Raw genomic sequence first — 12,609 nt, 5'->3', positions numbered from 1 at the left:
GGGTTTTTTTTCACCACGCCAGTGGCTGCTCAGGCGCGATGCATGCAGACTTCTGCGGCCATTTAATGAGATCACCAAACTGGTCAGTCGCAGCCATGGCGCCATCAGTGGCATTGTACCTTATGCCTTCTTTATGGAGCGTGCATTGCGGCGTGTCATTGATCAAGCCATGGAGGAGCAGGAGCAGGAAGATGAGGAAGTCGTATGCTGGATGAATTCCCAGGGGGGGCTACTCTATCTGAGAAAAGTCAACAACAGGAGTCTGAAGAGGAGTCAGAGGAGGATGGTGCCGAGGCGGATGAGGAGGAGCAAGAAGAGCATGCTTTAAACCTTTCTGGGATCCCTGTTGTGCGTGGATGGGGAGAGGAGAACGAGGAGGACGACATTATCCTTGATGATGAGCAGGAGCCAAGCCACCATACCGTTTCCAGTTTAGTGCAAATGGGGGCCTTTATGCTCCAGTGTTTTAACAGGGACCCCCGTATGAAAAGCATAAAGGTCAAGGACCAGTACTGGGTGGCAAAGTACTTAGACCCCGGTACAAACACAAAATGGCAGAAATGTTACCGCCGTCACAGAGGGCTGTCAGAATGGAGCACTTCCAGGCCTTGCTTCAAGAAATTCTGCATTCTGCTTTTGCGTGCGCTGGCAGAGGAGCAATTCCCACTCCCAAAGAAGGAGTTGTGGGTACCAATCCAACAGCGCCTGCAAGAAGAGTCCGGTTTGAAGATGTGTTGGTGACTTCTGATATGAGATCATTCTTTCAGCCGACCCATGGACAGGTTTCATCTGGATCCAGCATCAAGGAACGACCGACAGGTGTCTGACTACATTGGGTTAACGACGGATGTGGACGCTCTGAGGAGTGATGAACCCCTGGATTATTGGGTGGGCAGGCTTGACCTCTGGCCAGAGCTTGCCCAATTTGCAATGGAACTGTTGGCTTGCCCCTGGTCCAGTGTTGTGTCCGAAAGGACGTTGGAGCTGTCAGCAGAAGGTAGGCACGCTTTTGCATATCTGGTGGGAATGGCCACTTCATCCACCCTTTTGGACTGCGGTACATTCAACCACCCTTCAGGTTACCACAGACAAACATGAGTACTCACCAGAACAGTACCTGCTGCATTACACCTCACCACCCTTTTAAGAATCATCATACATCTCTAGCAATGCACATGGTAAATGCAACTAAGTCATGCATACCAGAACATTGGAATTTGACACGGGTGCCTTCTAGAAAGGAACGGTTCACATGCATTAATAAATTGACTGAAATGGAGGAGCTGATACACATAGCTAAAGAAACACCAGACAAATTTAATTCAACATGGGCCTGTTGGCTTCACTTTCCCACAACAGATTTATAAAATCACATAATGAACAATGGTCACTCACAGACCCATGCCGCAGACCCCAATACTCACCTCTCATTCCCTCTTCTCCGATCTTCTTACTTTCCTATACTCAAGATGTTCTCTAAGCTTATAAGCTCTCAATAACCATTTTTGAGATACGTTGTGTAGCGGTACCCTTGTAAGGGCTGCTGAGTTGGTTATAGCAATCCGCCGATCACCCTACTGTCGACCTCCCATTCACCATATAAAGACATTAAACAACCAATGATTTTGTTTTCTCTTTATTGTCAGGATTATAACTTGGAAGAAACAAAGGAAGTATGAGATGCCCGTAGAGATTTCACTTTGACCGGTCTCATCCATGGCCTTGGCCTAGTAAATGGATTTTCTCTGTAGAATCCTCCTTGCAGACTATTGCTACTTCTGTTACTTGGCATATCTGACTGAAGATTTACTATGCACTGCTTCCAGTTAAACAAGAAGAATCACTCTGAATAATTCCCCTCTAGACTGATGTGGTTTTCCTGTTACATATCAGAGAGCGAAAATTGAGTACTATCCATGATACTTTTTTTATTTGCAGTAACATACAATTTTTCAAGACAAGCTTTCAGGGTATGTCCCCTTCTTCAAGGTCCAAGCAGGGCAAAGTCAAAGCTTGTCCGGGAAAAATTGTATGTTAGTGCAAATAAAAAAAGTATCACGGACAGTACTCAATTTTCTCTGTCACAATTGCACTAATACGGCTACAATCACATTAAGTATATCAGAGAGCCAAAGGCCTATACCGCCTATCTTCCATGGCTCCAAGAACTTAGCAGCCTCACACAGCATGCTACACTACTCGCTCCTGCTTCTGTTTCTTCACGTTACACTGGCCTTCTCCTTTGGTTGAAAGTCCTGTGTTTCCCGGTCACAGAACGCCAGTCTACTTATACCACTTCACTGCTACTTCTTCTACTTGATCTTCTCCAGCATTCAAGTCCTGTATTCCCCGGACACAGAAACTTGACACTTTCTCATGGAGATGAAGATCTTTCTCTAGGACTCCTTCCTAGCGGCTCCTCCATTCCTCCTCCGAGCATGGTACATCTCGGCATGGGGACGCCCGGTACAGCACCTCAGCACTCCATGCTGTCTTTCTGCTCCAACTCCCCCTTGGAAGCACGTGACCCCAGCTTATATGAAAAGCCTGCCCCCTGCCAACACCAAAAGATAATTGGTCAGGGCTCCTCACATGAGCTGCCTGCCACTCAGGTCTCAGGTCCAGCCTCCCTTCCAGAACAATTCTTCTGTAAGCAGGAGTGGATCTCTGAGCCAGAGTACAGGTGGCCACACCCCCCACTACACTAGACACTCCCATTCCCAGATCAAAACAACCAGGCCTGAAATAAAATACACAAGCCTGGCTAAATTTACCTGCACCTAAGCCCTGAACTAGAAAAATACGACTTTTAGCACCTACCTTTAGGTAGAGGGTTCTACATTTGTCATAAATGTTATAAGTTAAAGACCCATATACTGCTAACCTGAGTTTCAACCTCAAGTTTAAATGTTATAGATTTCCATATAGGCAATTCAAACGTATTGATGGTGTTATCTGACCCACGAAAGGACTGTTTTCACCCACAGTTTGACTATGAGATGTTTGTAATGTTTAATATGTATGAGATGTGTAAAATAAAACTTTTTTTTTGGAAAAAAAAAATGAATTTTGTTTATGTAAAATACCTTGTAGCAATGAAACACATCTGATTTCCTTCACCAATAAAATGTTATGGCTCGTTAGTTAAGGACCATTTCTGATTTGGCTCACCTTGAAGATACATCAAGTTGTGTTCAGGCATCTCCTTCAATAAACGTCCTTCTTTAAACCTACATCCCAGATGCTCAGTCTTTACATAGCATTGGTGAGAAGGAAATCCGGACTTGTGTGGAGTGAACTCGAACCAAGCTTCTGAAATGAGAAGATTTTCCTCCAGTTATTGTCCATCCTGAGATCTATGTAAGCACATGAGTGCCACCTGCAGTGGAGAATGTAGATGTCACCAGTCTACATTCTCCACTGCAGGTGACACTCATCTAGAACAGTGATGCAGCTGGAGAAGGAAGGCAAGGGAAACTTGGTTTCTCTATGGTTTCCTCAGTCCCCTGGAGCAGCGGTCCAGTTGGTTACGCTGGTTCTAGGTGACCCTGGTGGCCAACTTTAGTCAGCAGAGTCTTTCTATATCTCTGCCCCCTGGGTTTTGACACACTTTCATGCAAATGGATAGTGCAGGGACAGATCCCCTATTTGTCAGGGATAACATTAGCATTAGGGAGAGGTTCTGGAGGAGTTGAAAAAGCATATGGTCTACGTCTGATATTTGGGGTTGGACCGACTGCATTTCACCCTCCTCGATAGATGCTGTCTTCAGTTTGGCCTTATACATTGCTGAATTGCTCACAAAATTATTGTAAGTGTACCCGCCAGGTCTGTTGTATTGTTTCCAAGTTTTGCAATACATAATTTTCTGCAACCTGAGACTGTGTGTGCTTCCCGCTGCCGCACCACACTTCACCTACCCAACATGTGTCCTCTACACACCGAAGAGTCACTTCTATTTCCTGTTCATTACAAACAAAGATCTTCCAATCTTCATCAAGGACAACAAATAAATAAAAACTGTAAAGTTGGCCATGTACTAAAAGAAGTTTGAAAACTTTTAATTTCGGAATATTCGTTTGATTTTTTAATTGTTGGTGAAGGTCAAATTGATGCTCGTTTTTTATGAGAACATTTGATGGTTTAGGATGGAAAATTTCTCTTCAATTAACACATTTTTAACAGGGAATGTGTTTTTTTTTTCATTCTGAAAATTCCATTCCATTCATTCCAAATTGTATTGTTAAAGTGGACCTTTACTTAACCTTTTGCCACCCAGGTAATGCATATATGCGATGGCAAGAGTATGGGCTTTAAAGCCTACAAGCCACACATATGTGTCAGTGTAAACATATGTAAGCCTAATGTCACTTTGGTGGCCATCTTGAATAAGTCAAGACTCCGGTTCCTGGGCTTGGCGCGCTTTATGCAATTTGCTAGCGTAGGGACAGTTTCCCCATCTGACAGAGACTGTAGTAGACATAGGGAAAGATTCTGGAGGAGTAGGGACAGTGCAGGGACTATGTCTGCCTCTCCAGAAAGCCTCCCCTTTGGGTGTGGACTGGCCAGGCTACGCCATATTCTACCTCTTGTGGCAGCGCCTTCCAGTCTTCACACCACTGTACCATCAGTGTTGCAGTTAAAAGTGGTTCCGGTTGGGTGGGCCTTCCAACTTGGCCAGTTCGTATTTTCTGAACTTTGCTACTAGAGATGGCCTTGCGGTTCGCGGCGAACTTTGCTCGTTCAAGATTCGCCAAACTGGCAGACTCCTGGCGCTGTTCGCGGCGGACATATTACTTTACATTGTGAAGAACTTTGACCCATGACACATCCATCATGGGGTACAGGACAGCCAATTGAGACATTTCAGCACATGGACATACCAACTACCTTTTAAATAGACCTGATCTGGCGGCCATTTTACATTCTGTATTTTGTCATGGTAGGGAAAGGATGCTGTGTGGAGCAGGGACAGTCAGTCTGTTACTATTAGGTCCACAAAAGTCCTTTTAAGGACTGGTATAGGTGTACAGTATATAGGGTTGTAATACACTTATAATATACTTTCTTTCAAATATAGAAAGCATATTATAGTGCATTGCAGTGCTGACCGATTCTGCAGCTGTTGTTTCTCAGTGTAGGGAGGGACAGTTTGGTGTTTGGAGCCGGGACAGTCTGCAATTCACTAGCTACTAGCTAGCTACTATTAGGTCCACAAAGGTCCTTTTAAGGACTGGTATAGGTGTACTATTTGGTGTGCAGTATATAGGGGTGTAATACACGTATAAAATAGTTGCACATATAGAAAGCATAGTATAGTGCATTTCCACTGTGCAGCATTGTGACTGCTGAGCGGTTCTGCAGCGATACTACAAAGAGTGACAAACGCAATTAGAAAAAAGTATTATAACTGGTGTGATAAACCAGTGGCCCCCCCAAAAAAGACAGATTGAAGTGGGGTGTTATATACCTTCTTCCACATACATACTTCACTTCTCTAGAGACTTTTGTCACAGGGTCATTTAAAAACTGACAGGCAGAGGAAGAGGCAGGCCCTTCCGCAGGGATGGTAGGGGTAGGGCAGGAGCAACAGGCTTGAGCAAAAGTGGCAAATTGCAGAAGTGCTCTCTATCTCGGTGATGGTGTGGCGTCAGTGCTCTCTATCTCATTACTGGTGTCAGTGCTCTCTATCTCGGTGCTGGTGTCAGTGCTCTCTATCATGGTGCTGGTGTCAGTGCTCTCTATCTCGGTGCTGGTGTCAGTGCTCTCTATCTCATTGCTGGTGTCAGTGCTCTCTATCTCGGTGCTGGTGTCAGTGCTCTCTATCTCGGTGCTGGTGTCAGTGTTCTACTTCAGTGCTGGTGTCAGTGAGGGAGATAGCAGCGGAGAAGCCAATCAGCAGGCAGTGCCAGCACCATGGCCGAGGATCAGCACTGGACTGGCACCTCCGGACCACCGCAGTGGAGCCCTGCATAGGTGGGGGTAATGGTCGGGCAGAGGGAGGGGTCAGGGGCTCAAGCACAGATTGGCACACTGGGACACTGGCACAGGACTGCGCTACCCTGATTGTGGCACTGATCATCTCCTGTACCCCCTTCATAGCCTGGCATGACCTTGTCTCTCTTCCATGGCCTTCATGCGCTCCTAAATTGTCCAAATTTCACAGATAAAAAAAAGAATGCTTGTCGTTGTCGATCCCAGATGCACTTCATATTTTTGTTATGTCAGTGTCCATGTTGTGGGACTATGTGTGCACAGCTAGTAAGTATTTTGTGGCTGAAAATATGACCTGGAGGTTTTTAAGGTTCGCCTGCCATTAAAGTCAATGGGGTCCGCCGAACATTTGGGCACGTTCGCAGATTGCATTCGCGAAACGTCCCGTTGGAAGTTCCTCCATCACTATTTGCTACAATATAATGCTTTTAATCAAATTGGACTCTATGGGGGTTATTTACCAAAGACAAATCCACTCTGCACTACAAGTGCACTTGGAAGTGCAGTCACTGTAAATCTGAGGGGGATATGCAAGGGAAATAAAAAACTGCAATTTGACATGCACCTGATTGGATGATAAAATCAGCAGAGCTTCCCCTCGTTTCAGATCTTCCCCTCAGATCTACAGCGACTGCACTTCCAAGTGCACTTGCACTGCACAGTGGATTTGCCTTAGTAAATCTCAACCTCTGTGTGTTCTCTGCCCACCGCACAATGCTGCACCTAACCCACACGCTGTCAAAGACAGCTCTTGGTCCGTTCTAATGATCAGGAGTTGGAGGTACTGGCTCCCAATCATGTGACCACTGTGACAGCCAGTGGCAGACCATCCAGTAGGGGTGCAGGGGCAATGCCCCCCTAATCCATGCGCCCGTCCCCCTAATCTACATGGGGGGGGTGCCGGACGCATGGATTTCAATGTGAGGTTTTTTTTGTTTTGTTTTTTGAAGCATGAGATTAGAACCAGAGGCTCTAATTGGCTTAAAAAAGGATGGGCCCCACCCCACCCACATGTGTGACATTAGCAAATTAATATTCGCTAATGTCTTCCTGCTTCTACTGCAAGTCAATCAGGAAGGGGCTCCTGAGACCCGATTCGTCAGAAGTCTTAGGAGGGGAGGAGAAGCATTGGCCCGGCAGCAGCAGTCTCTCTTAGAGCCCTACCCCAGATTGATTCAGTGCACTGCCACTTTGTCCTCCTCCCTGCACCTCTCCTGTATAAGGAAAGGAGGCCATGGATTGTGTGGGGAGTGGCCATGGATCGCCGCCCCGGGGTGTGTAGTGCAAGTAGATTGCTGGATCATCGCTGTGATTGATCGCGGGGAGGTCTGATCATGCGAGTGAGGGGCCCAGTACTGTTTGCTGCCCCCCTCCCCAAAAAAAAATTGACCACCAGCCTCCACTGGTGACAGTTAATCACAGTGCTCATTTGATAGATGGCTCCTTACTGCCTCCAAGTCATACAGACCCTATGCACATCCGTGGGAGTGATTTCATCTTGGATAAGCCAGTTAAAATGGACAAAGGAACACAACCTGGAAGAAGATCAACTAAAGATGTCAGCACTTGGTGTGGAGGCTCCTGAACACTCATGGCTGGAGTAGAGGTAAGTAAAGTTCCACTTTAAAAGTAATACAGCTTTTTTTCTCCACTAGTTTGATTGGCAGGGCTCAAGCTGGATGGCATCATCTTACCAGGGAGGAGCTTTTAGATCCGGGCTGTAATGAAGTGGGCAAAGCAGTGCATGGAGGAAGTATATGAAAGAAGTATACAGAAGCTGAGGGGTAAAGGCCAACCCAAGGCATAATTGTTGTATTACCCCTCATCATATCAGAATCATACACCCCTTATGGCGAGTAATTACTAAGAAGTCAGTTTTAGTAAATCTACCTGAATCGTTTCCATATATTTTATCCTGTCTCACAGCAGAGTAGATGGGATATGGGACTTTACCGGTCTCACACATCTTCTTGTGACTGGACAGCTTTCCTTCATTAATCTGGAGAAGAAAGATATGAATATTAATTGTGCGTCTACCCCAAGGTTCAGTGTTATTAGTGGGGTACCCCAAGGTTCAGTGTTATTAGTGGTGTACCCCAAGGTTCAGTATTATTAGTGGTGTACCCCAAGATTCAGTGTTATTAGTGGGGTACCCAAAATTCAGTGTTATTAGTGGGGTACCCCAAGGTTCAGTGTTATTAGTGGTGTACCCCAAGATTCAGTGTTATTAGTGGGGTACCCAAAATTCAGTGTTATTAGTGGTGTACTCCAAGGTTCAGTGTTATTAGTGGTGTACCCCAAGGTTCAGTGTTATTAGTGGTGTACCCCAAGGTTCAGTATTATTAGTGGTGTACCCCAAGATTCAGTGTTATTAGTGGGGTACCCAAAATTCAGTGTTATTAGTGGGGTACCCAAAATTCAGTGTTATTAGTGGTGTACCCCAATGTTTAGCAATATTAGTGGTGTACCCCAATGTTTAGCAATATTATTGGTGTACCCCAAGGTTCAGTGTTATTAGTGGGGTACCCAAAATTCAGTGTTATTAGTGGTGTACCCCAATGTTTAGCAATATTAGTGGTATACCCCAGGGTTTAGTGTTATTAGTGGTGTACCCCAATGTTTAGCAATATTAGTGGTGTACCCCAAGGTTCAGTGTTATTAGTGGGGTACCCACAATTCAGTGTTATTAGTGGTGTACCCCAATGTTTAGCATTATTAGTGGTGTACCCCAAGGTTCAGTGATATTAGTGGTGTAACCCAAGTTTTAGTTTGATTAGTGGTGTACCCCAATGTTCAGTGTGATTAGTGGTGTACCTCAAGGTTCAGAGTTATTAGTGGAAGACCCCAAGGTTCAGTGTGATTAGTGGTGTACCCCAAGGTTCAGTTGTGGTGGTTCACCCCAAGGTTCAGTATTATTAGTGGGGTAACCCAATGTTCAGTGTTATTAGTGGTGTACCCCAAGGTTCAGTGTTATTAGTGTGTAGACAGTTGCAATCTACTTTCTCCACTGTAGGTGGCGCTCATATGCAATAGCATTAACTTTGAAGATGAAGTCAAGAGGTACATGGTTCCATTTTGGTTTCCTGGGTCACTGAGGAAGCTATCCTATTGGATTGTTAGGAAGGGTATACCAGCAGACAGGATGAATCTTCTGCACGGTATACTGTGCACAGGCGTAAGCTAATTCATGGTCCTTTGTATGCACTTAGGAAATGTGCGTGCGCTCGTGCACATCTATGGCTCACACATGCGCATCTGTTTTTCCAATTGGTGACAAATGACCTATTTAAACTGAGCCTGTGCTATGCTTCAGTGCTGTCTTGTCTACATGTTCCCCTGAATATCTGCAACCTGTTACTCTGCATCTGACTACTGTTAACTACCCGGTTTGTCCTCACTACTCCTGAACTCCACCTACACTGACCCTAGCCTGCTTCTGACCACGCTTCTGCCTGTGCCCTTTGCTGCTGCTCCACTGATATGTTACTGATTGGCCTGTATCATGACCTCACTCCTGCTTATGTATCTGCACTTGATCCATCTTCCTGTGTATCAACTAGTTTGTCTGACTCTGTCCCAATCACTGCTGAACTGACTACTGCAAGCCTCTGCCTATATTCCACTGGTGTCTGCTCGACGCCTGTCTGATACCAGCCTGTGCCTGTCTGCTGTCGCCATTGCCAGCCTGCTCCTGCCACCTACTCGCTGGTGTGAATTCAGCACCCCTGCTCAACTGTGGTCCACCGATAGTCTTCCCCTGCTCGATCCAGATAGTCCATCCAACCCTGCTGCTAGCAATATCAATAGGCACTTGTGCCAATATTTACTCCTGTGCCTCCCATCTACTCTATCAGGGGCCCAGAGTCAGAGGTGTAACAGAGGCCTTCCTCCTCGTGTCAGGCTGTTCTACCAGGTATGTAGGTATGTGACATGGATTCTGTCACCCCATGTGACTCTAGCAGCCATATTGGGTCAGGCAGAGCCTATTTCAGGCCCTGACTCCCAGCCTTAGCATGCATTTTCTGAGTGGATAGAGTAGGGACAGGTACCCAGTCTGCTAGGGGCAGAACTGGTGGCAGAGAAAGGTTCCCGACAAGGAGGGTGTCAGGTCACCTGATTCCAGGTGACAGATGCACTACGTTGGGGTCTGGAGTGTACCTCAAGGTAGTGGACCCTACGTCTGGTGGAGCTCTAGATGATACAGGAGAGCAGGTACTCTTTAGTACCAACACGAATGACACCGGGAGCTAGAGCATGAGATTTCCCAGGTCATGAAATCTAAGAGCCAGCGGGTGTTTACCAGAGGCCCCTAGTGGTGGGGATGGATTTAACTGCAGTCTGGCTCCAAGTCGCGACCCCTAGGGCCTCCCAGCTCACACTCATGGTAGACTACAGGGAGGTAGAGAGGAAACAGCAGACTAGACTAGAAGAATAGTCAGGAGATAGCCAAAGGTTGGGGAAACAAGCAGGTAAGGATAGTCAGGAGATAGCCAAAGGTTGGGGAAACAAGCAGGTAAGGATAGTCAGGAGATAGCCAAAGGTTGGGGAAACAAGCAGGTAAGGATAGTCAAGAACAAGCCAAGATCGGTAACTGGAATTAGATGTAGCACACAGAGCAAGTAGCACATGGAAGCCAAAAACACAATATTGATCAGCAGAGTTGGCTTGCAGTACACAGGTTAATATAGAGTTCCCTGATAGGGGCTGAGGTGGAGCCATGCTTCGAAGAGAGATTACTTAAGCAGCCAGGTGAGAGTGGCTGGCCTCTTAAGCTGAACACATGGAGAGGTAAGCTGACAGACAAACATTACTGCGTATCCATGGCAGTACCCCCCCCCCTCTTATGAGGCCTCCCCCTCCCCTGCCTGGGCCCAGAACCTATTGAGAAACCCTTGAGAAGCATTGCTCGACTGTGCTCTATGCTATCATACACTGTAGGTAAAAAACTGATCCATACATTTGTGTTCTCCCGACTTGACTACTGCAATGCTCCACTTGCTGGGGTACCTATATCCACTATAAATCAACTTCAATATGTTCAAAATTCTGAAGCCAGAGTCCTGACTAGGTCTGGTACAAGTGATCATACTACCCCTATCCTGGAGTCCTCGCACTGGCTTTTCAGCAAGTTTTCGCATAGACTTTAACCGCTTGCCGACCGCTTCACGCATTTATACATCGGCAGAATGGCTTGGCTAGGCAAAGCAACGTACCTGTATGTTGCTTTAAAAGGCCCGCAGTGTGGGCCTGCCGTGCGCAAGGTGCCCGCGGGACCCACGGACGCGATGTCTGCCGGTGTCTCGCGATCTTGTCACAGGTGGGGGGGGGTGCTTTTGTAAACAAGGCATTTCCCTGTACTGCCTAGTGACATGACAGAGATCACTGCTCCTTGTCATCGGGAGCGGTGATCGCTGCCATGTGAGTTGAAGCCCAGCCCCCCCCCCCCACAGTTAGAATCACTCCCTAGGACACACTTATTCCCCGCCCCCTACTGGTTAAACCCTTCACTGCCAGTGTCATTTACACAGTAATTTTTATAGCACTGATCGCTGTATAAATGTCAATGATCCCAAAATAGTGTCGAAAGTGTCCGATATGTCCGCCATAATGTTGCAGTCACGATAAAAATCACAGGTAACCGCCATTTCTAATAAAAAAAACAAAATAATAAAAATGCCATAAAACTATCCTCTATTTTGTAGATACGATAACTTTCGCGCAAACCAATCAATATACACTTATTGCCTTTTTTTTTTTTTTACCAAAAATTTGTAGAAGAATATGTATCGGCCTAAACTTAGCAAAAAAAATATTTTATTATATATATTTTTGGGGCTATTTATTACAGCAAAAAGTAAAATATAAAAATATATTGCTTTTTTTTTCAAAATTGTCGCTCTTTTTTTGTTTATTTAACCACTTGCCGACCAGCGCACGACGATGTATGTCGACAGAATGGCACGGGCAGGCAAATGGGCGTACATGTACGTCCCTTTAAATTTGCCGCCCTGCCATCGGGAGCGCGCCGCCGGCGGCGCGCTCCCACGCTGGTTGGGACCTCCGTGAGTCCGGTCGCGGGACCCGCGGACTCGATCGCCGCGGGCATCCCCGCGATCATCTCACGGAGCGGCCGAATGGAGAAGTGCCGTTGTAAACAACATTTCTCCATTCTGCCTAGCAACTAGTGACGCTGATCTCTGCTCCATGTGATTGGAGCAGAGATCAGTGTTCACTAAATGAAAGCCCAACCCCCCCACAGTTAGTAACACACCCCTAGGAACACTTAACCCCTACACTGCCACCAACTGGTTAACCCCTTCACTGCCAGTGTCATTTACACAGGAATCACTGCATTTATATAGCACTGATTACTGTATAAATGACAATGGTCCCAAAAATGTGTCAAAAATGTCCGATGTGTCTGCCATAATGTCGCAGTCACAATAAAAATCACTGATCGCCGCCATTACTAGTAAAAAAAAAATAATAATAAATTATTAATAAAAATGCCATAAAACTATCCCCTATTTTGTAAACGCTATAACTTTTGCGCAAACCAATCAATAATCGCTTATTGCAAATTTTTTTACCAAAAATATGTAGAATAATACGTAT

The 12,609-nt window shown here is 46.0% G+C and overlaps 1 protein-coding gene across 1 annotated transcript in view; it reads right to left on the bottom strand.

The window, feature by feature from the left end:
- The window catches only part of LOC143957702 (cytosolic phospholipase A2 gamma-like), a 105,946-nt gene that overhangs the window by 68,048 nt on the left and 25,289 nt on the right, over positions 1-12,609 (bottom strand). Inside the window, exons 6-7 of the mRNA XM_077467394.1 lie at positions 7,885-7,993; positions 3,172-3,312 (exon numbers count right to left, since the gene is read on the bottom strand). Coding sequence (XP_077323520.1) covers positions 3,172-3,312; positions 7,885-7,993 — 250 coding nt within the window. The remainder of the gene's footprint in view (positions 1-3,171; positions 3,313-7,884; positions 7,994-12,609) is intronic.

The sequence above is a fragment of the Lithobates pipiens genome, unplaced genomic scaffold (genome assembly GCF_037356315.1).
Source record: "Lithobates pipiens isolate NorthernLeopardFrog02 unplaced genomic scaffold, aLitPip1_a1.2 Scaffold_55, whole genome shotgun sequence".
Lineage (NCBI taxonomy): Eukaryota > Metazoa > Chordata > Amphibia > Anura > Ranidae > Lithobates > Lithobates pipiens.
The sequence above is the reverse complement of the archived record's forward strand: the minus strand, read 5'-3'. Positions and strand labels throughout refer to the sequence as shown.